At 58.5% G+C, this 20,913-nt stretch overlaps 4 protein-coding genes across 4 annotated transcripts; all 4 read left to right on the top strand.

Annotated features, from left to right (window-relative positions):
* The first annotated feature begins 1,095 nt into the window (after positions 1–1,095).
* Positions 1,096–1,407, top strand: LOC144947994 (histone H4). Its single transcript, XM_078877421.1, has one exon. The coding sequence runs from the start codon at positions 1,096–1,098 to the stop codon at positions 1,405–1,407; it is 312 nt and encodes a 103-aa protein (XP_078733547.1).
* A 98-nt stretch (positions 1,408–1,505) lies between these two features.
* LOC144947993 (histone H2B type 3-B-like) lies at positions 1,506–2,682 on the top strand. The gene is made up of 2 exons (XM_078877420.1): positions 1,506–1,516; positions 2,262–2,682. Exons 1-2 carry the CDS (start codon positions 1,506–1,508, stop codon positions 2,680–2,682), a joined length of 432 nt encoding a protein of 143 aa, XP_078733546.1.
* Positions 2,683–3,525: 843 nt separating this feature from the next.
* On the top strand, positions 3,526–3,936 carry LOC144948149 (histone H3-like). Its single transcript, XM_078877578.1, has one exon. It carries the CDS (start codon positions 3,526–3,528, stop codon positions 3,934–3,936), a length of 411 nt encoding a protein of 136 aa, XP_078733704.1.
* Positions 3,937–4,010: 74 nt separating this feature from the next.
* On the top strand, positions 4,011–5,211 carry LOC144947992 (histone H2A-like). The gene is made up of 2 exons (XM_078877419.1): positions 4,011–4,032; positions 4,751–5,211. Exons 1-2 carry the CDS (start codon positions 4,011–4,013, stop codon positions 5,209–5,211), a joined length of 483 nt encoding a protein of 160 aa, XP_078733545.1.
* The last annotated feature ends 15,702 nt before the right edge of the window (positions 5,212–20,913 follow it).

The following is a 20,913-nucleotide window of genomic DNA, read 5'->3' as shown; positions in this document are numbered from 1 at the left end:
AAGCTCTCGGCGTGCGTAATCGGCGTGCCCAAGGTGCGCGATCGTAACGTGGGCGGCCAGCGCGGCGCAGAGCGGCGCAGGAGTGGGTATCGCGTGTGGAGCTGTATGCGTGTGTGCGCGCACGTTCACGACGTGTGTAACACAGGTGCGCGATCCTAACGTGAGTGGTCAGGGTTGGGTGAGTGCCGTGCAGAGCTGTGTGTGGGTGTGCGCGTGCGTGGTTATCCATGCCTGCTACGCGGACCCGCGGTGGAGGGGAATCCTCGGGTGACGGCTCCCACACCCTGGGTGAGGAGCCTAGCGGCGGTTCGCTTAGCAGCGGGGGGGCGATTGATGATGTTAGTCCGGACGTTAGTATTATCGAGGGAGGGATCTCGGGGGCTAGCGACCCCCACACAGCTCCCTCACTCGAACGGAGTGCAGAGTAATCTCAGCGACGTCCGAATTATGTGTTGCACCTCTTCATTCCGTCATCATGTTACTGGTGCCAAATATGGAATTTAGTCTAAAAAGGTATTGATTCCAGACAGCTTTACTCAATTTGCCTTCATTCGCTCGTTCTCGCCTTTTCACTTTGTTTTGTAAACATTGCGGTGCACCATCTAAACTTCTCTATTAAAATTAATTTCTATACGTAAATATCGCATTGTTTGCAATGTCTTTCTTACTTTGGGAGAACTAGTTGGTGACGTTCACTCAACTATTGTGTTGGAAGCCGTTTAGCTTCACACGATTATAAAGTTAGTTCATCTTGTTCACTTGAAAACAAGACCTTACACCGATCATTCACTCCACGTGCAATCTTGCAACAGATCGCGTTCCTCTCGCGTTCGCTGCGGGTGTGCCAATATCATTACAGAGTGCTTCGAAGAAGGGTCATTGCCCAAAACGTCGCATATTATACATGTCAAGGAAGTGTTATTGACGACAGTGGAGGGTTTTCTTCGTCACAGAGGTTAAAGGTCTAAGGTTTAAGGCGGAGCCATCGCGGAGGGCAGGGGTGGTCGGTGACGTCACCACGCTTCGGGTATAAAGGCGGCTGCTGCTGCAAGCTGAGCGCGCAGTCTCTCGCGAGCTTTGTCAGAAGTAGTCGGAATGTCTGGACGCGGTAAAGGCGGTAAGGGGCTCGGCAAGGGAGGCGCAAAACGCCATCGCAAGGTGCTGCGCGACAACATCCAGGGCATCACCAAGCCCGCCATCCGCCGCCTCGCTCGCCGCGGCGGTGTGAAGCGCATCTCGGGCCTCATCTACGAGGAGACCCGCGGCGTCCTGAAGGTCTTCCTTGAGAACGTCATCCGCGACGCCGTCACCTACACGGAGCACGCCAAGCGCAAGACCGTCACCGCCATGGACGTGGTCTACGCCCTCAAGCGCCAGGGCCGCACTCTCTACGGCTTCGGAGGCTGAGCGCCCATCTCTCGCACACTAAGCCAACCCAAAGGCTCTTTTCAGAGCCACCCACCTCTTCGAAACTGCTTGCGCCAGTGTTGCCAAACACTTTCTAAATGGAGCACATGTCCTGGGTTGTTGCGCGCCAATTCCTCGTGAGCGTGGTGGACGTTTGCTTGTTGAGTTGGCGAATCTTCATCTGCTTCCACATGAATGAAAGAAATCATGATATTCACGACACGTCACATTTAACAAGGCGTAATTCTTGAACGCGTTAATACAGTACCCATTTCTGGTATTTTTGCGTTAATTATTTCCAGCTGCAGCCGATTCCGATATTACGTGGAGCATTTGGCGCCACAATCTTACAGCACACTCGTCCTAATTGACGTAGCGTGCCGGAATGCTAATCTCCACCTGTACAGCACAACAGCGAAGTTATTTTTCTCCACCGAGCGCTTGTATTTTTCCAAATTGCGTTCTTAAAACGCCCGTGCGCCGTATTAGACGAGTGGTGAAACAATCCCTCGTAAGAAACAAAAAAACCCACGCTCAAAACACAATATACTGTATTGGGTTTTCCAGTCATCCTTATTAAAACAAAGGCAATGGCCATGGCTGCAATTCACTAATATACATGTTTGGACATTACATTGTGTTATATTCACAAGTCCTTTTTGCAGTAAAAACGATATTAAAGTGAGCATCGCGTCCGCGTTTCTCATTGTAGGCTGATGGAGAGGGATGGTACTAAAAGAGCCACTCAGCAGCGCCGCGCACTACGATCCTCTGATTTGCATCTCGCCTCCTATAAAAGGAGCTCATCGCCCGACCGACATCCACATTCGCTTCCCGTCTGTTCTGACCTGAAGCTGCCTACAACGCGTCGACATGCCCGATCCTCCCGCATCAAAGAGCGCTGGGCCGGCCAAGGTTCCTGCTCCCAAGAAGGGCTCCAAGAAGGCTGTGACCAAGGCAACGCGCAAGGATGGCAAGAAGCGACGCCACCGCAGGAAGGAGAGCTACGCCATTTACATCTACAAGGTGATGAAGCAGGTGCACCCCGATACCGGCATCTCGTCCAAGGCAATGAGCATCATGAACTCGTTCGTCAACGACATCTTCGAGCGCATCGCTTCCGAGGCGTCCCGCCTGGCGCACTACAACAAGCGCTCCACCATCACTTCTCGGGAGATCCAGACCGCAGTGCGACTGCTGCTCCCCGGCGAGCTGGCCAAGCACGCCGTGTCGGAGGGCACCAAGGCCGTCACCAAGTACACAAGCTCCAAGTGAAGCCTCGACTCCACCATTAATTACAAAGGCTCTTTTCAGAGCCACCCACCTCTCCGAACCTGCTTGTACCAGTCCTAGCAGGAGTACAAAACGAAACTTCCAACAAAGCCCCGGTTCACGCGGGGACATTGTTCGCTCATTGAGTGAAGTGGAGAGATCGAACGCATTTTAACATGTTTCCACGTGAATAAAAGCGATAACAATATTCATGGCACATCATATTCACCAGCAGGCATTTCTTGGACTTGATTGTCCATTGATTTCATCTGCAGCCCATTCAGATATTACATTGGATATTTGGCGCCAAAACCTTGCAATGCAATATATTTAATTCGTGGTTGTATTTTCGGGCAGGAACTAACATTTTGCACGTGTACATATATGTAAAAGTAAGCGCCTAGCATGGATGACTCGTGCAGTATAATTGATCATCATCTCAATGCCAAGAGAATATATATCTATTCCTGTGATCACCTCTTTTCGACATTTTTACGTATTACTGTTTCCAATGAAGTGCAGTTTCTTCACACTTTATTTAGATCATGCAGAGCACTGTAAAGTTGTTTTCGGAAAGGTGTTTGCTTGAGAAAAGAACATCCGTTAAAGACATCGACGGCGCTCAAACGGTACTACTGCATCGTGATGCGGCATTCTGAAATGATCCAAACTGTGAACATTTTGTTGATTAAGAAGAGTTGACGACTCGAGATCATTGCACGCTGCCAACCAATCAGCACGCTCCCCTTCTTCGCACGTCACGACTCCGCTGACCAGTGAGCGCGCGCTCTGGGCTACATAAGCCGCCTTCTCCCCGCCTGTGAGAATCTTTGCCCTCACCAAGCCATGGCTCGCACCAAGCAGACGGCTCGCAAGTCCACGGGCGGCAAGGCCCCCCGCAAGCAACTCGCCACCAAGGCGGCCCAAAAGAGCGCTCCGGCCACGGGCGGCGTCAAGAAGCCTCACCGCTACAGGCCCGGCACCGTCGCTCTGCGCGAGATCCGCCGCTACCAGAAGTCCACCGAGCTGCTCATCCGCAAACTGCCCTTCCAGCGCCTCGTCAGGGAGATCGCGCAGGACTTCAAGACCGACCTGCGCTTCCAGAGCTCCGCTGTCATGGCTCTGCAGGAGGCCAGCGAAGCGTACCTTGTCGCGCTCTTCGAGGACACCAACCTGTGCGCCATCCACGCCAAGCGCGTCACCATCATGCCCAAGGACATTCAGCTCGCCCGCCGCATTCGTGGCGAGCGCGCTTGAACGCCCAGCTCGGCCCTCAAAGCACAACACAAAGGCTCTTTTCAGAGCCACCACTTACTCATGAAAACGCTTCCATGTGTGTTATTCAAAGTTCGGGTGCCGGAAACCTTCGTTTGCTGGTCACGGCTCTCACGAGTCGTCAGGCGTAAGCGACAATGAAGTTCATTTTCTATACCCCGCCGCTCATATTTTTCAACATCACACGTTGGTGTCGTATATAAGCGTTGTGAAACCATGCTTACATAATGTTCAACAAAAGGGTTATTTTGGTGAAATATATTAACTATTAAACCCAAAGATATTGGTTTATGTTGTTTCAAGCCCGAGCTGATAAGAAGTTCACATTTTGCAAACTAAGAGACTGAATTATTCACGCACATATATTTTTAGGCATTGCCCGAACAGGCGGTTAAAGGAAAATATATATACACCGTATAGGCACGTGGGCGATCAATCACGAGCTCAAGGCTATCACAATGATTTCTTATAACCAATGCGGTCCCTCAAAATGATTATTATAATCAATAATACATTGATATTTGCGGAATCCGCTTATAAGTTTGACTTGCCAGCACGTGCCCATTAATTAACTCTATCATGCTTAAAACTTGAACCTATTAAGTACGTGTATCGCATTGTTTCATTCATAAGATGCGTGCCCGCATTAAAATATATATGGATACAAATAATTAAAGTCAACATCGAATCCTCGCGTCCCGGCTTTTCATTGGTGGCTCAAGGAGAGGGCGGGACTCGACCGAGAGGAGCCAATCAGCAGCGGCGCGCTCTACGATCCTCGTCTCCGCTATAAAAGCCGCTCCGGTGGTGCGTGTTAACGTCACAAATCGTTCGTACTTTGTCTCCAGTGCTTTTTGCATCCTAGGTCGCTTAACAATGTCTGGACGCGGCAAGACCGGTGGCAAGTCTCGCGCCAAGGCAAAGTCCCGCTCTTCCCGCGCCGGCCTGCAGTTCCCCGTGGGTCGCGTTCACAGGCTGCTCCGCAAGGGCAATTACGCCCAGCGGGTCGGCGCTGGAGCACCCGTCTACCTGGCCGCCGTGCTCGAGTACCTTTCTGCCGAGATCCTCGAGCTGGCTGGCAATGCCGCCCGCGACAACAAGAAGACGAGGATCATCCCCCGACACCTGCAGCTCGCCGTGCGAAACGACGAGGAGCTCAACAAGCTCATGGGCGGCGTGACTATCGCCCAGGGCGGTGTGCTGCCCAACATCCAGGCCGTGCTGCTGCCCAAGAAGACCTCTCAGGCAAAGAAGTGAACGCGCCGCCGCCTCTACCACCACAACAACGGCTCTTTTCAGAGCCACCCACTTACTTGCAAAGAGCTCGGACAGTCGTACACAGGAGTTTTGTTATACTGGTAGGAACGAAGTGGACCAGACCACCAATAGATTAATGTGTCCGTCCGTCAACATCGCCCCCTACTGCAAACATTTGGCATGACCCTACGAAAACCTTTAGACTCAGTGACGCTATCCTGGCTAAACAAGTGTAACATTCCCTTATAATTCCCTCAGCTTTTAATTAAAACATTTAAATTAATGAGGCTTTCCTGGCTAAACACGTAACATTCCCTAATAATTCCCTGAGATAGCTTTTAATTAAAACTTTGAAATTAAATAAAACAACTAACAGCGCCCTAATAATTCCCTGAGATAGCTTTTAATTAAAACTTTGAAATTAAAAAAAAACTCACAGCGCCCTAAAGCCTACAGCTAGGCCTAAAGCCTAGAACTAGGCCTGAAACTCTCCATTCGTGTCGTACCCCCGCGTGTGTGAAAGGGAGTTATGTTTAACAATGTTACATTCCCTCATGTTTTTAAATAGAAACATTTAATTATTTGGTTCTTTCGGTTAAGTCACGTCTGAAGATAAAATAATAAATTAAATTAAATAATAGAATACGACGTTTCGATTGCAACACAAGCAATCATCATCAGGTATAATGAAATAGCGACATAATATCTAACCAGAAAACTATAGACAGACATATTAGCAGATGTGGTGCCACAGCGACGGGGCCGCTCGGCCGAGCCAGGGAGCCGCCCGGCTTCCACCGCCGCACTGCCCCCCATCACCCCCCCCACATAAACACGCACCCGCACCCACGTAGGGCCTCGTGGTCGGGTCACCTACCCTGAGTTTTCACCCGAGGGCCCCCTAGGGGGGTTACCCCACGGTTTCTCAGGGCCAAGGAATTGGACAGGACCCTTCCCAGGCCAAGTAACACTGCGGCGCCGTGGGCGGATTTGAGATCGCACGACCACGGCGAGCTCAGAGAGCCCCGCAGTTAGAAACGCATACAAACACAAACACGGGTCAGCAAGGCAGATAGCTGGGATCAGGACCCGGGACGACTGATTGGTCGAAAGTTCAAAGGCCGGCGGGATCGCAAAAGAGCGGGAAATCCTAGGCTCAGGATTGGTCGAGAGACCAAGGCGGTCGGGACGGGGGCTCCTAGCCTTTGATGTGAATAGTTTAAAAGAAAACGCAGGGGCAGTAGGGAACTCTCTTCTTCTGGAGTTTGGACACGGAGTCAGCGACGAAGGAGTCATCGGGCGAGCCGCTAGATTGTCTGCAGGACGATCTGAGCGCCGCAAGGTCACCAAGGACTACAGACGGTATCGTGTTGCGCGCCTTACAACACCTCAGAGCGGAGGGTAGGATCCGTAGGAGAGGGTTAGTTCGGGGTAAGGACGAGTAGGAAAGCGGTTTAGCAGAGAGCGCAGCATAGAATAGGGCTACACGGCACCAGAGTGTGGGTTAGAAGCGCCTTGCTGTCCCGCACACACACACGGGTGGCTCGGTTGGTTAGCAAGGGCTAATAAAATCTCGAGCGTAGTAACAAAACCGTGTTGTTGGGTGTTTTTGGAACGTGGTATTAGCGTGCACTGCATTCGCGAGTGTGTGGTCGTTGTACGCATGAAGGCCGTGGTCTCTGTACGATTGTGCGGGTACGGAGGTGTGTGCGTTAACGCCCGGGGAGAGCACTTTTGGTGTGCTGGCGTGACTACGCAGCCGTGTGAGAGGAGAATCGTCCTTGTACGATATTTGTGTTGACGTGCACGCGCGAGTGGGGGAGGGGACGAGTCGTCGTGTCGGCGTGTGCCCCGCTTGCGTGTGTGGGGGTCGCTAGCCCCCGAGATCCCTCCCTCGATAATACTAACGGCCGGACTAACATCATCAATCGCCCCCCCCGCTGCTAAGCGAACCGCCGCTAGGCTCCTCACCCATGGTGTGGGAGCCGTCACCCGAGGATTCCCCTCCACCGCGGGTCCGCGTAGCAGGCATGGTTAACCACGTACGCGCACACCCACACACAGCTCTGCACGGCACTCACCCAACGCTGGCCGCTCACGTTACGATCGCGCACCTGGGGTACGCCGATTACGCACGCCGAGAGCTTACGCAAGTAACGAGCACACGCGAGCGGGGCACACGCCGACACAACGACTCAAGCCGCCGCCGCCGTGCGCGCGAGACAAACCGTACAACAATGCGCAGCCGATTACGCGCTCGAGCGGCGGGGTCGGGGGTCAGGGGTCCACCACCGCGCCGCACTTTACGCAAGTAACGAGCACACGCAAGCGGGGCACACGCCGACACGACGACTCGTCCCCTCCCCCACTCGCGCGTGCACGTCAACACAAATATCGTACAAGGACGATTCTCCTCTCACACGGCTGCGTAGTCACGCCAACACACAAAAGTGCTCCCCCCGGGCGTTAACGCACACACCTCCGTACCCGCACAATCGTACAGAGACCACGGCCTTTATGCATAGAACGACCACACACTCGCGAATGCAGTGCACGCTAATACCACGTTCCAAAAACACCCAACAACACGGTTTTGTTACTATGCTCGAGATTTTATTAGCCCTTGCTAACCAACCGAGCCACCCGTGTGTGTGTGCGAGCCAGCAAGGCGCTTCTAACCCACACTCTGGTGCCGTGTAGCCCTATTCTATGCTGCGCTCTCTGCCAAACCGCTTTCCTACTCGTCCTTACCCCGAACTAACCCTCTCCCACGGATCCTACTCTCCGCTCTGAGGTGTTGTAAGGCGCGCAACACGATACCGTCTGTAGTCCTTGGTGACCTTGCGGCGCTCAGATCGTCCTGCAGACAATCTAGCGGCTCGCCCGATGACTCCTTCGTCGCTGACCCCGTGTCCAAACTCCAGAAGAAGAGAGTTCCCTACTGCCCCTGCGTTTTCTTTTAAACTATTCACATCAAAGGCTAGGCGCCCCCGTCCCGACCGCCTTGGTCTCTCGACCAATCCTGAGCCTAGGATTTCCCGCTCTTTTGCGATCCCGCCGGCCTTTGAACTTTCGACCAATCAGTCGTCCCGGGTCCTGATCCCAGCTATCTGCCTTGCTGACCCGTGTTTGTGTTTGTATGCGTTTCTAACTGCGGGGCTCTCTGAGCTCGCCGTGGTCGTGCGATCTCAAATCCGCCCACGGCGCCGCAGTGTTACTTGGCCTGGGAAGGGTCCTGTCCAATTCCCTGGCCCTGAGAAACCGTGGGGTAACCCCCCTAGGGGGCCCTCGGGTGAAAACTCAGGGTAGGTGACCCGACCACGAGGCCCTACGTGGGTGCGGGTGCGTGTTTATGTGGGGGGGGTGATGGGGGGCAGTGCGGCGGTGGAAGCCGGGCGGCTCCCTGGCTCGGCCGAGCGGCCCCGTCGCTGTGGCACCACATAGCCCCCCGGGGTGCCAGTCCCCGTCCCGGGTTGACTGGAGCACCTCGCCTGGGTTGCCCCCACGAGGTATCGCCGCGGGGTCCGCGGGATTCGCCCGGCCCTTGTGGCTGGTCTCGGGGGTGGCTGCTCCGTCTCCTGGGGCTCCGGCGGTGGTCTCCTCCTCCATTCCAACGGCTCCCCTCGGTCTCCGGCACCTGCGGGCTGGGGGACAAACTCAGAGGCGGTGGGGTTTAAGGGTCGCCGTCCTCGTCGCCCCCGGCCCCGCCCGGGGCCCCTCGGAGCCCGGGGCTCCGTGGGGCCCATATACTGCGCGAGGCCCCCGGGCACGGGGGGTGGGGGGACCCCGGGGTTTCGGGGTACTTGGACGGCGGGGCTCCCCCCCTCGGGGGCTGCTCGCCACGGCTTCAGTCGGCGGATGTTGACCACCATCTCCCGGCCCCTCTCTCCTCCCTGAATCAGCACCGTCCATGGTGAGATCTGCCGTCTCACAATCCAGGGTCCTCGCCAGTAGGTGGTCAGCTTCCCCACCTGTCCGGCACCGACGCGGGGAGTGTACAGCCACACCTCGGAGCCCGCAGTGTAGAAGGGGGGCTCCATACGGGGTCGGGCGCCCTGCTCTTGCCGCTGGTGCGCGGCCTCTCCGTGCGGGTAGGCTCGGCCCCTGGCCCCTCGCAGGGTCTCCAGCAAGTGCTCCACGGGGTGGCTCCCTTCCTCCCGTTGCGGCGGAGGGACACCGAACAGCAGATCTGCGGGCAGGCGAGACTCGCGACCAAACATCATTAGGAACGGGGTCTGTCCTGTAGATGTGTGAACGGCGGTGGTGTAGGCGAACAGGGCATAGGGGAGGTGTTCGTCCCAGTCCTGTTGATTCGCGGCCGCCATGCGTTTAAGCTTCCCGGCCAGAGTCTGGTTCATCCTCTCTACCATCCCGTTCGCCTGGGGGTGATATGCCGTGGTTCGGTCCTTCTGGATCCCGAACTCTCGGCACAGCGCCTGGAATAGTTCGGCCTCGAATTCACTACCCTGGTCGGTAATGACTCGTTCGGGGATCCCGCACTTAAGTACGTAGTTTTCCACGAAGGCCCGGGCCACTACGAGGGCTGTTTTATCCGGGATAGCCACCGCCACGGGGTAGCGGGTGAAGTACTCCACCGCTACAAGAATATATCGGTTGCCCCGGTGGGATCGTGGAAAGGGCCCCTGCAGGTCGATTCCGACCAACTGATTCGTCCGACTGACTCGGAACGGCCTCAGGGGTACCTGGTACCTCGCCGGCTTTTGCCCACACTGCTGACAGGCCCGGCAGCCCTGCACCCAGGCGGCCACATCTTGCGCCAATTTAGGCCAGAGATACTGGCGACGCAGAGTCTCCCGGGTGCGCCGTTCCCCATCATGGCCCCCGAGCGGGTGGTCGTGTACCAGTCGTAGTAGTTGGGGTCGCACATGGGCGGGAACGCAGATGCACCCAGGCTGCCCAGCGTCGGCCAGTTCCCTCACCACCCCGTTTTCCACACACAACCGGGCATACAAACCGCTCCAGGGCCCTGGTAGTGCATCCTCCTTCTCTCGCAGTGCCGCCTCCACCGCCGCCAGATCCGGATCTCGCTGCTGGGTCTGTCTCAGCTGCTCGTCGTTCAGGCCCGGGAAGGCGCAGCCGACGTCCTCCTGGATCCGTCCGATCGGGTCCCGAGCTGCGGGTCCCGCGCTTGCCGGGCGGTCGACGGGATCCTCGGTGCCACCTGCGAGGGTCTCTGTGGCGCACACTGCACTCTCTCTCGCTGGGGGGGGGTCAGTGGCCGCGGCCTCTCGGGGGTCCGTTGCCTGCCGGCAGCGTCCCCCCGTGAAACACGGGCAGGCCTCCTCCGCCCTCGTCTCGGCGAACACCGTGGGTCGCCTCGACAAGGCGTCCGCGTTTGCATGCGTCCGGCCAGCCCGATACTCGATTTGCAGGTTGTACTCCTGCAACTGCGCCAACCACCGGGCCATCTGCCCCCGCGGCTCCTTGAATGTAAGAAGGAACTGCAAAGCATAATGGTCGGTGCGTACGCGACATCTCCTGCCGTACAAATACGGCCGGAACTGTTTGCATGCGAAAATCACGGCGTACAACTCTTGGCGGGTCACGCAATAGTTCAGCTCGGCCCCACTCAAGGTCCGGCTGGCGTACGCGATGACTCGTTCCGTCCCCTCCTGTACCTGTGACAACACCGCGCCCAGCCCGCTGCTGCAGGCGTCGGTGTCCAAAATAAAATCGGTGGTAAAATCGGGGAAAGCGAGGGTGGGGGCATGGGTGAGGTGATCTTTGAGAGTGGTGAAGGCCGTCTGGCAGGCCCCCGTCCACTGGTAGGGGTGCTTAGGGGAGGTGAGTTGGGTGAGAGGGCGTGCAATCTCGCTGAATCCCTTTACAAATCGACGATAATAGGTGGCGAGCCCCAAAAATGATCTGATCTCCGTCAGATTCCTTGGCCGTGGCCACTCCACTACGGCGCGTACCTTCTCCGGATCGGTGTGCACGCCTGCCTCGCTGACGCGATGCCCGAGGTACCCCACCTCGCGTTGTGCGATGTAACACTTACGTGGCTTGAGCTTGAGATGAGCCGCTCGCAGTCGCTGGAACACCTCTCGAAGCCTGGACCAATGCTCAGACAAAGATCTACTGAACACTATCACATCGTCCAAGTAAATCAGGCACTGTTCCCATTGCAAGCCCCGCATCACCAACTCCATCAGCCGCTGGAACGTCGCAGGCGCATTGGTGAGTCCGAACGGGAGTACTCGAAACTCGAATAGTCCCATCGGGGTGGTGAATGCGGTTTTCGGCCGATCTTCCTCCGTCATCTCCACCTGCCAGTAACCGGACGCCAGATCGAGGGTGGAAAAATACCGCGCTCCTGCGAGACTGTCGAAGGTGTCGTCGATGCGGGGTATGGGGAAGGCATCGCCGAGCGTGACTGCATTTAGTTTACGGTAATCGACACAGAACCGGGTTGACCCATCCTTTTTCGTTACCAGTACCACCGGGGCAGACCAAGGGCTCGCGGAGGGCTGGATTATGTTATCGCGTAGCATATCCGTGACTGCCTCTTTGATCTGGGTCCGTTCAGGCGCGCCCACTCGGTATGCGGGGAGTTTGATGGGTCGGGCTGCACCTGTGTCAATTTGGTGCTTGACCAGGTCGGTCCGGCCCACGTCCGAATCGTGCTCACTGAACACGTCGGCGTACTCCCGCAATAACCCGCGCAGCTGATCGGCCTCCCCCTTAGGTAAGGCTGCCCAAGGCACATGTAACGCATCCTGCAGGGGAACAATCTCGGCTCGGGGGGTCGGGCCGACCCGCCAGGCCAGATCCTGGCTGTCCTCGGGGCGGCCAGGGTCCTCCGCCCAGAGTGCGAACACCGAGTCGTTCGAGTGGCGAGCATGCAGGGGGTGTACGGTGGCTACCGGGGTGCGTCGTCGTATCATTGCCGGGGTACTGTGTGGGTTAAACACACGTATAAACAGCCGGCCCCCATCTGCGTTTACCAGTGTGGCTGACCCTACCACCCCGTATCGCGATGCCAACTCCGGGTGAGGAGTCAGCATTACCTCGCCCGATGGTCGGTGGGTTGGGTCGGTGGAGAGGGTTGCCACTGGCACCAGCATCTCGGCGAGAGGCCCGATGGTGACGGCCGACACCAGCGTAGCGGCCACGGGTGTGAAGCGTGGGCGATTCGGCTCCTGTCCTAGGAACGGAATCCGCTCCCCGCTGCCCTCCACCGTAGCGCATCGTTGCCGGGGCTGTACGTTAAGTCCCAACTTTTCCAGGAGGTCCGTTCCTGCAATGCACTCGTGGCACAACACACTCGAAACGTAGAATTCCTGTGTGCACACCTGGTTTCCTATGCGGAACTCTAGGGTGGCTCTCCCCAGCAGCCCCATTCCGGCTCCGCTCGCCGTGTGCAGCGCGCGGTCCGGTGCCTGCAGGTGACGCACGTCGACCCCGATCGCGCTGCAGTGCGCTGCGCTCACGAGCGAGGCCACCGCCCCCGTGTCCAGCAGAATTCGGGTACGCACTCCGTGTACCTCCCCTTCCACCAGCGACGTGGCCCCCGTGATCCCCGCCACCAGCTCCCGTAGCCAGTCGCCAGGAGTCACCGTTTCCGTGGGCGTTGTTGTTGGAACCTGTGTGGAGATCACTCGCTCGCCATTATTACCATTACCGTCTATTTGTATCGGGACCGCGTCGATTGCACCCCTAGTTGGTCCGCTCACTAGGAGGCGTTGGAGTTTAACCCCCGCGCCTGCCTAGCTCGGGTGATTTCAGGACAGTCTCTCACTAGATGCCCTCGGCGATCGCACATATAACATGCCCGGGGAGGGGGGGCGGCTCCGTAGTGGGCCCCCCGCCCACTCCCTCCCCCCCCATTACGCCGCTGTCCACCCTCCGCCTCTAGTCGGGCTACCCTCCCAGATAACCCTCCCACCGTGGCGCGTAGGTCCCCCATTTCAGATCGGATGGTCTCAACGGAGGATTGCAATTGGGTCATATTTTTGTTCGTTTCCTCGCGTACCTGGGTTACCTGGCCGGAGACATCCTTTATACCCGTTTGTATACCGGCAACCCATCCCGGGGTTGTCTCGCGGGACACTGGAGGTTCTCTTTCCCGGCCCCTTACCGTCCTCGCGAGCTCCTGTTCCTCCTCCTCGTCTTCCGAGAGCAGGCTCGCAATGGCGCGCTCTCGTCCCAGCCCCCGGAGCTGCGCGCGTTCGCTGTGAATTCTTTCACACTTACGTGCGCGCTCGACAAGGGTGTTAAAGGGAAGACGTGGGCAGCTCATGTCTGGCTGCCACCACGCCGTGCGAGACAGGTACCGCTGGATTTTCTCGGCAGCCAGTTCCTCAATAACCTCAGTTGCGTACCCCGGGCGTGCGATCTTTGTTAACTCGCGCACATCCTCGGCGTAATCACGGAGATCTTCGCCAGGTTGGCGACGGCGCGCCTCTAAGGCCGATTTTGCTTCCTCCTCGTCACGCGTGCCGAAACGCTGATCGAGTCGGCGCATCAGCTCCTCTAGCTGTGTCTGTGCGCTCGCGGGTAACGCTTCTACAAAATCGGCTGCCCGCCCATCAAGATTCATATTAAGTTGACGTACTGCCTGCGCGTCCGTCCATCCATTAATTTCCTTGGCCCCTAAGAGATTGCGGGCGAATGCCTTCCACGAAGGGGCCCCCCGGCCGGTAAATATCAGTCTTATTTTAGCGTGAGGTAACGCGGGGGTCCATCCCACTTCTGACACCAATTTGTGGGGGTCGCTAGCCCCCGAGATCCCTCCCTCGATAATACTAACGGCCGGACTAACATCATCAATCGCCCCCCCGCTGCTAAGCGAACCGCCGCTAGGCTCCTCACCCATGGTGTGGGAGCCGTCACCCGAGGATTCCCCTCCACCGCGGGTCCGCGTAGCAGGCATGGTTAACCACGTACGCGCACACCCACACACAGCTCTGCACGGCACTCACCCAACGCTGGCCGCTCACGTTACGATCGCGCACCTGGGGTACGCCGATTACGCACGCCGAGAGCTTACGCAAGTAACGAGCACACGCGAGCGGGGCACACGCCGACACAACGACTCAAGCCGCCGCCGCCGTGCGCGCGAGACAAACCGTACAACAATGCGCAGCCGATTACGCGCTCGAGCGGCGGGGTCGGGGGTCAGGGGTCCACCACCGCGCCGCACTTTACGCAAGTAACGAGCACACGCAAGCGGGGCACACGCCGACACGACGACTCGTCCCCTCCCCCACTCGCGCGTGCACGTCAACACAAATATCGTACAAGGACGATTCTCCTCTCACACGGCTGCGTAGTCACGCCAACACACAAAAGTGCTCCCCCCGGGCGTTAACGCACACACCTCCGTACCCGCACAATCGTACAGAGACCACGGCCTTTATGCATAGAACGACCACACACTCGCGAATGCAGTGCACGCTAATACCACGTTCCAAAAACACCCAACAACACGGTTTTGTTACTATGCTCGAGATTTTATTAGCCCTTGCTAACCAACCGAGCCACCCGTGTGTGTGTGCGAGCCAGCAAGGCGCTTCTAACCCACACTCTGGTGCCGTGTAGCCCTATTCTATGCTGCGCTCTCTGCCAAACCGCTTTCCTACTCGTCCTTACCCCGAACTAACCCTCTCCCACGGATCCTACTCTCCGCTCTGAGGTGTTGTAAGGCGCGCAACACGATACCGTCTGTAGTCCTTGGTGACCTTGCGGCGCTCAGATCGTCCTGCAGACAATCTAGCGGCTCGCCCGATGACTCCTTCGTCGCTGACCCCGTGTCCAAACTCCAGAAGAAGAGAGTTCCCTACTGCCCCTGCGTTTTCTTTTAAACTATTCACATCAAAGGCTAGGCGCCCCCGTCCCGACCGCCTTGGTCTCTCGACCAATCCTGAGCCTAGGATTTCCCGCTCTTTTGCGATCCCGCCGGCCTTTGAACTTTCGACCAATCAGTCGTCCCGGGTCCTGATCCCAGCTATCTGCCTTGCTGACCCGTGTTTGTGTTTGTATGCGTTTCTAACTGCGGGGCTCTCTGAGCTCGCCGTGGTCGTGCGATCTCAAATCCGCCCACGGCGCCGCAGTATTACTTGTCCTGGGAAGGGTCCTGTCCAATTCCCTGGCCCTGAGAAACCGTGGGGTAACCCCCCTAGGGGGCCCTCGGGTGAAAACTCAGGGTAGGTGACCCGACCACGAGGCCCTACGTGGGTGCGGGTGCGTGTTTATGTGGGGGGGGTGATGGGGGGCAGTGCGGCGGTGGAAGCCGGGCGGCTCCCTGGCTCGGCCGAGCGGCCCCGTCGCTGTGGCACCACACGTGCGCTCGTTACTTGCGTAAGCTCTCGGCGTGCGTAATCGGCGTGCCCAAGGTGCGCGATCGTAACGTGGGCGGCCAGCGCGGCGCAGGGCGGCGCAGGAGTGGGTATCGCATGTGGAGCTGTATGCGTGTGTGCGCGCACGTTCACGACGTGTGTAACACAGGTGCGCGATCCTAACGTGAGTGGTCAGGGTTGGGTGAGTGCCGTGCAGAGCTGTGTGTGGGTGTGCGCGTGCGTGGTTATCCATGCCTGCTACGCGGACCCGCGGTGGAGGGGAATCCTCGGGTGACGGCTCCCACACCCTGGGTGAGGAGCCTAGCGGCGGTTCGCTTAGCAGCGGGGGGGCGATTGATGATGTTAGTCCGGCCGTTAGTATTATCGAGGGAGGGATCTCGGGGGCTAGCGACCCCCACAAATTGGTGTCGGAAGCGGTACGGACCCCCGCGTTACCTCACGCTAAAATAAGACTGATATTTACCGGCCGGGGGGCCCCTTCGTGGAAGGCATTCGCCCGCAATCTCTTAGGGGCCAAGGAAATTAATGGATGGACGGACGCGCAGGCAGTACGTCAACTTAATATGAATCTTGATGGGCGGGCAGCCGATTTTGTAGAAGCGTTACCCGCGAGCGCACAGACACAGCTAGAGGAGCTGATGCGCCGACTCGATCAGCGTTTTGGCACACGGGACGAGGAGGAAGCAAAATCGGCCTTAGAGGCGCGCCGTCGCCAACCTGGCGAAGATCTCCGTGATTACGCCGAGGATGTGCGCGAGTTAACAAAGATCGCACGCCCGGGGTACGCAACTGAGGTTATTGAGGAACTGGCTGCCGAGAAAATCCAGCGGTACCTGTCTCGCACGGCGTGGTGGCAGCCAGACATGAGCTGCCCACGTCTTCCCTTTAACACCCTTGTCGAGCGCGCACGTAAGTGTGAAAGAATTCACAGCGAACGCGCGCAGCTCCGGGGGCTGGGACGAGAGCGCGCCATTGCGAGCCTGCTCTCGGAAGACGAGGAGGAGGAACAGGAGCTCGCGAGGACGGTAAGGGGCCGGGAAAGAGAACCTCCAGTGTCCCGCGAGACAACCCCGGGTTGGGTAGCTGGGTTACAGACCGGCATGGGAGATATAGCCGGCCAGGTAACCCACGTGCAATCCTCCGTTGAGACCATCCGATCCGAAATGGGGGACCTACGCGCCACGGTGGGAGGGTTATCTGGGAGGGTAGCCCGACTAGAGGCAGAGTCGGGGCAGCGGCGTGCCGGAGGGGGGATAGGAAACGGACGGGGGGGCTCCTACGGGACGGCCCCCCGTGCGTGTTACCTGTGTGACCGGCGAGGGCATCTCGTGAGAGACTGTCCGCAGATCGCCCGCGCTAGAAACGCGCCGGGGTTAAACCCCAACGCCCCCTAGAGAGTGGACCATCTGGGGGTGCATTCGAAGCGGTCCCGATGCAAAAAGACGGTAACAATGGCGAGCGAGTGATCTCCACACAGGTTCCAACAACAACGCCCACGGAAACGGTGACTCCTGGCGACTGGCTACGGGAGCTGGTGGCGGGGATCACGGGGGCCACGTCGCTCGTGGAAGGGGAGGTAAACGGAGTGCGTACCCGAATTCTGCTGGACACGGGGGCGGTGGCCTCGCTCGTGAGCGCAGCGCACTGCAGCGCGATCGGGGTCGACGTGCGTCACCTGCAGGCACCGGACCGCGCGCTGCACACGGCGAGCGGAGCCGGAATGGGGCTGCTGGGGAGAGCCACCCTAGAGGTCCGCATAGGCAGTCAGGTGTGCACCCAGGAGTTCTACGTGTCGAGTGCGTTGTGTCACGAGTGTATCGCAGGTACCGACCTCTTAGAACGGCTGGGACTCAACGTGCAACCCCGCCAGCGATGCGCCACCATGGAGAGCAACGGCGAGCGGATACCGTTCCTGGGACGAGAACCAACGCGCCCCCGCTTCGCACCTGTGGTCGCTATCCTGGCGACGGCAGTCACCATCGACCCACTCACCGAGATGCTGGTGCCGGTGGCAACATCCCCCACCGACCCCGCGCTCCGACCATCAGGAGAGGTAATGCTAACTCCTCACCCGGAGTTGGCAAAACGGTATGGGATAGTGGGATCCGCCACGTTGGTAAACGCAGATGGGGACCGATTGTTTATACGTGTGTTTAACCCACACAGTACCCCGGCAATGATACGACGACGCACCCCGGTAGCCACCGTACACCCCCTGCACGCTCGCCACTCGAACGACTCGGTGTTCGCACTCTGGGCGGAGGACCCTGGCCGCCCCGAGGACAGCCAGGATCTGGCCTGGCGGGTCGGCCCGACCCCCCGAGCCGAGATTGTTCCCCTGCAGGATGCGTTACATGTGCCTTGGGCAGCCTTACCTAAGGGGGAGGCCGATCAGCTGCGCGGGTTATTGCGGGAGTACGCCGACGTGTTCAGTGAGCACGATTCGGACGTGGGCCGGACCGACCTGGTCAAGCACCAAATTGACACAGGTGCAGCCCGACCCATCAAACTCCCCGCATACCGAGTGGGCGCGCCTGAACGGACCCAGATCAAAGAGGCAGTCACGGATATGCTACGCGATAACATAATCCAGCCCTCCGCGAGCCCTTGGTCTGCCCCGGTGGTACTGGTAACGAAAAAGGACGGATCGACTCGGTTCTGCGTTGATTACCGAAAATTGAACGCAGTCACCCTCGGCGACGCTTTTCCCATCCCACGCATCGACGACACCTTCGACAGTCTCGCAGGAGCGCGGTATTTTTCCACCCTCGATCTCGCGTCCGGGTACTGGCAGGTGGAGATGACGGAGGAGGATCGGCCAAAAACAGCATTCACCACCCCGATGGGCCTGTTTGAGTTTCGAGTGTTGCCGTTCGGACTCACTAACGCGCCCGCGACGTTCCAGCGGTTGATGGAGTTGGTGATGCGGGGCTTGCAGTGGGAACAGTGCCTGATTTACTTGGACGATGTGATAGTGTTCAGTAGATCTTTGTCTGAGCATTGGTCCAGGCTTCGAGAGGTGTTCCAGCGACTGCGAGCGGCTCATCTCAAGCTCAAGCCACGTAAGTGTTACATCGCACAACGCGAGGTGGGGTACCTCGGGCATCGCGTCAGCGAGGCAGGCGTGCACACCGATCCGGAGAAGGTACGCGCCGTAGTGGAGTGGCCACGGCCAAGGAATCTGACGGAGATCAGATCATTTTTGGGGCTCGCCACCTATTATCGTCGATTTGTAAAGGGATTCAGTGAGATTGCACGCCCTCTCACCCAACTCACCTCCCCTAAGCACCCCTACCAGTGGACGGGGGCCTGCCAGACGGCCTTCACCACTCTCAAAGATCACCTCACCCACGCCCCCACCCTCGCTTTCCCCGATTTTACCACCGATTTTATTTTGGACACCGACGCCTGCAGCAGCGGGCTGGGCGCGGTGTTGTCACAGGTACAGGATGGGACGGAACGAGTCATCGCGTACGCCAGCCGGACCTTGAGTGGGGCCGAGCTGAACTATTGCGTGACCCGCCAAGAGTTGTACGCCGTAATTTTCGCATGCAAACAGTTCCGGCCGTATTTGTACGGCAGGAGATGTCGCGTACGCACTGACCATTATGCTCTGCAGTTCCTTCTTACATTCAAGGAGCCGCGGGGGCAGATGGCCCGGTGGTTGGCGCAGTTGCAGGAGTACAACCTGCAAATCGAGTATCGGGCTGGCCGGACGCACGCAAACGCGGACGCCTTGTCGAGGCGACCCACGGTGTTCGCCGAGACGAGGGCGGAGGAGGCCTGCCCGTGTTTCACGGGGGGACGCTGCCGGCAGGCAACGGACCCCCGAGAGGCCGCGGCCACTGACCCCCCCCCAGCGAGAGAGAGTGCAGTGTGCGCCACAGAGACCCTTGCAGGTGGCACCGAGGATCCCGTCGACCGCCCGGCAAGCGCGGGACCCGCAGCTCGGGACCCGATCGGACGGATCCAGGAGGACGTCGGCTGCGCCTTCCCGGGCCTGAACGACGAGCAGCTGAGACAGACCCAGCAGCGAGATCCGGATCTGGCGGCGGTGGAGGCGGCACTGCGAGAGAAGGAGGATGCACTACCAGGGCCCTGGAGCGGTTTGTATGCCCGGTTGTGTGTGGAAAACGGGGTGGTGAGGGAACTGGCCGACGCTGGGCAGCCTGGGTGCATCTGCGTTCCCGCCCATGTGCGACCCCAACTACTACGACTGGTACACGACCACCCGCTCGGGGGCCATGATGGGGAACGGCGCACCCGGGAGACTCTGCGTCGCCAGTATCTCTGGCCTAAATTGGCACAAGATGTGGCCGCCTGGGTGCAGGGCTGCCGGGCCTGCCAGCAGTGTGGGCAAAAGCCGGCGAGGTACCAGGTACCCCTGAGGCCGTTCCGAGTCAGTCGGACGAATCAGTTGGTCGGAATCGACTTGCAGGGGCCCTTTCCACGATCCCACCGGGGCAACCGATATATTCTTGTAGCGGTGGAGTACTTCACCCGCTACCCCGTGGCGGTGGCTATCCCGGATAAAACAGCCCTCGTAGTGGCCCGGGCCTTCGTGGAAAACTACGTACTTAAGTGCGGGATCCCCGAACGAGTCATTACCGACCAGGGTAGTGAATTCGAGGCCGAACTATTCCAGGCGCTGTGCCGAGAGTTCGGGATCCAGAAGGACCGAACCACGGCATATCACCCCCAGGCAAACGGGATGGTAGAGAGTGTGGGGGTCGCTAGCCCCCGAGATCCCTCCCTCGATAATACTAACGGCCGGACTAACATCATCAATCGCCCCCCCGCTGCTAAGCGAACCGCCGCTAGGCTCCTCACCCAGGGTGTGGGAGCCGTCACCCGAGGATTCCCCTCCACCGCGGGTCCGCGTAGCAGGCATGGATAACCACGCACGCGCACACCCACACACAGCTCTGCACGGCACTCACCCAACCCTGACCACTCACGTTAGGATCGCGCACCTGTGTTGCACACGTCGTGAACGTGCGCGCACACACGCATACAGCTCCACACGCGATACCCACTCCTGCGCCGCTCTGCGCCGCGCTGGCCGCCCACGTTACGATCGCGCACCTTGGGCACGCCGATTACGCACGCCGAGAGCTTACGCAAGTAACAAGCGCACGCAAGCGGGGCACACGCCGACACGACGACTCGTCCCCTCCCCCACTCGCGCGTGCACGTCAACACAAATATCGTACAAGGACGATTCTCCTCTCACACGGCTGCGTAGTCACGCCAACACACCAAAAGTGCTCTCCCCGGGCGTTAACGCACACACCTCCGTACCCGCACAATCGTACAGAGACCACGGCCTTTATGCGTACAACGACCACACACTCGCGAATGCAGTGCACGCTAATACCACGTT

Source organism: Lampetra fluviatilis, chromosome 48 (genome assembly GCF_964198595.1).
Source record: "Lampetra fluviatilis chromosome 48, kcLamFluv1.1, whole genome shotgun sequence".
Taxonomy (NCBI): Eukaryota; Metazoa; Chordata; class Hyperoartia; order Petromyzontiformes; family Petromyzontidae; genus Lampetra; species Lampetra fluviatilis.
The sequence above is the reverse complement of the archived record's forward strand: the minus strand, read 5'-3'. Positions and strand labels throughout refer to the sequence as shown.

Bases quoted from the DNA above. Each gene is read 5' to 3' on its own strand.
- LOC144947994 (XM_078877421.1), top strand. From the start codon at position 1,096: ATGTCTGGACGCGGTAAAGGCGGTAAGGGGCTCGGCAAGGGAGGCGCA.
- LOC144948149 (XM_078877578.1), top strand. From the start codon at position 3,526: ATGGCTCGCACCAAGCAGACGGCTCGCAAGTCCACGGGCGGCAAGGCC.
- LOC144947992 (XM_078877419.1), top strand. From the start codon at position 4,011: ATGTGTGTTATTCAAAGTTCGG. The intron at 4,033-4,750 runs GTGCCGGAAACC...CCGCTATAAAAG, and splicing joins GTGTGTTATTCAAAGTTCGG to CCGCTCCGGTGGTGCGTGTT.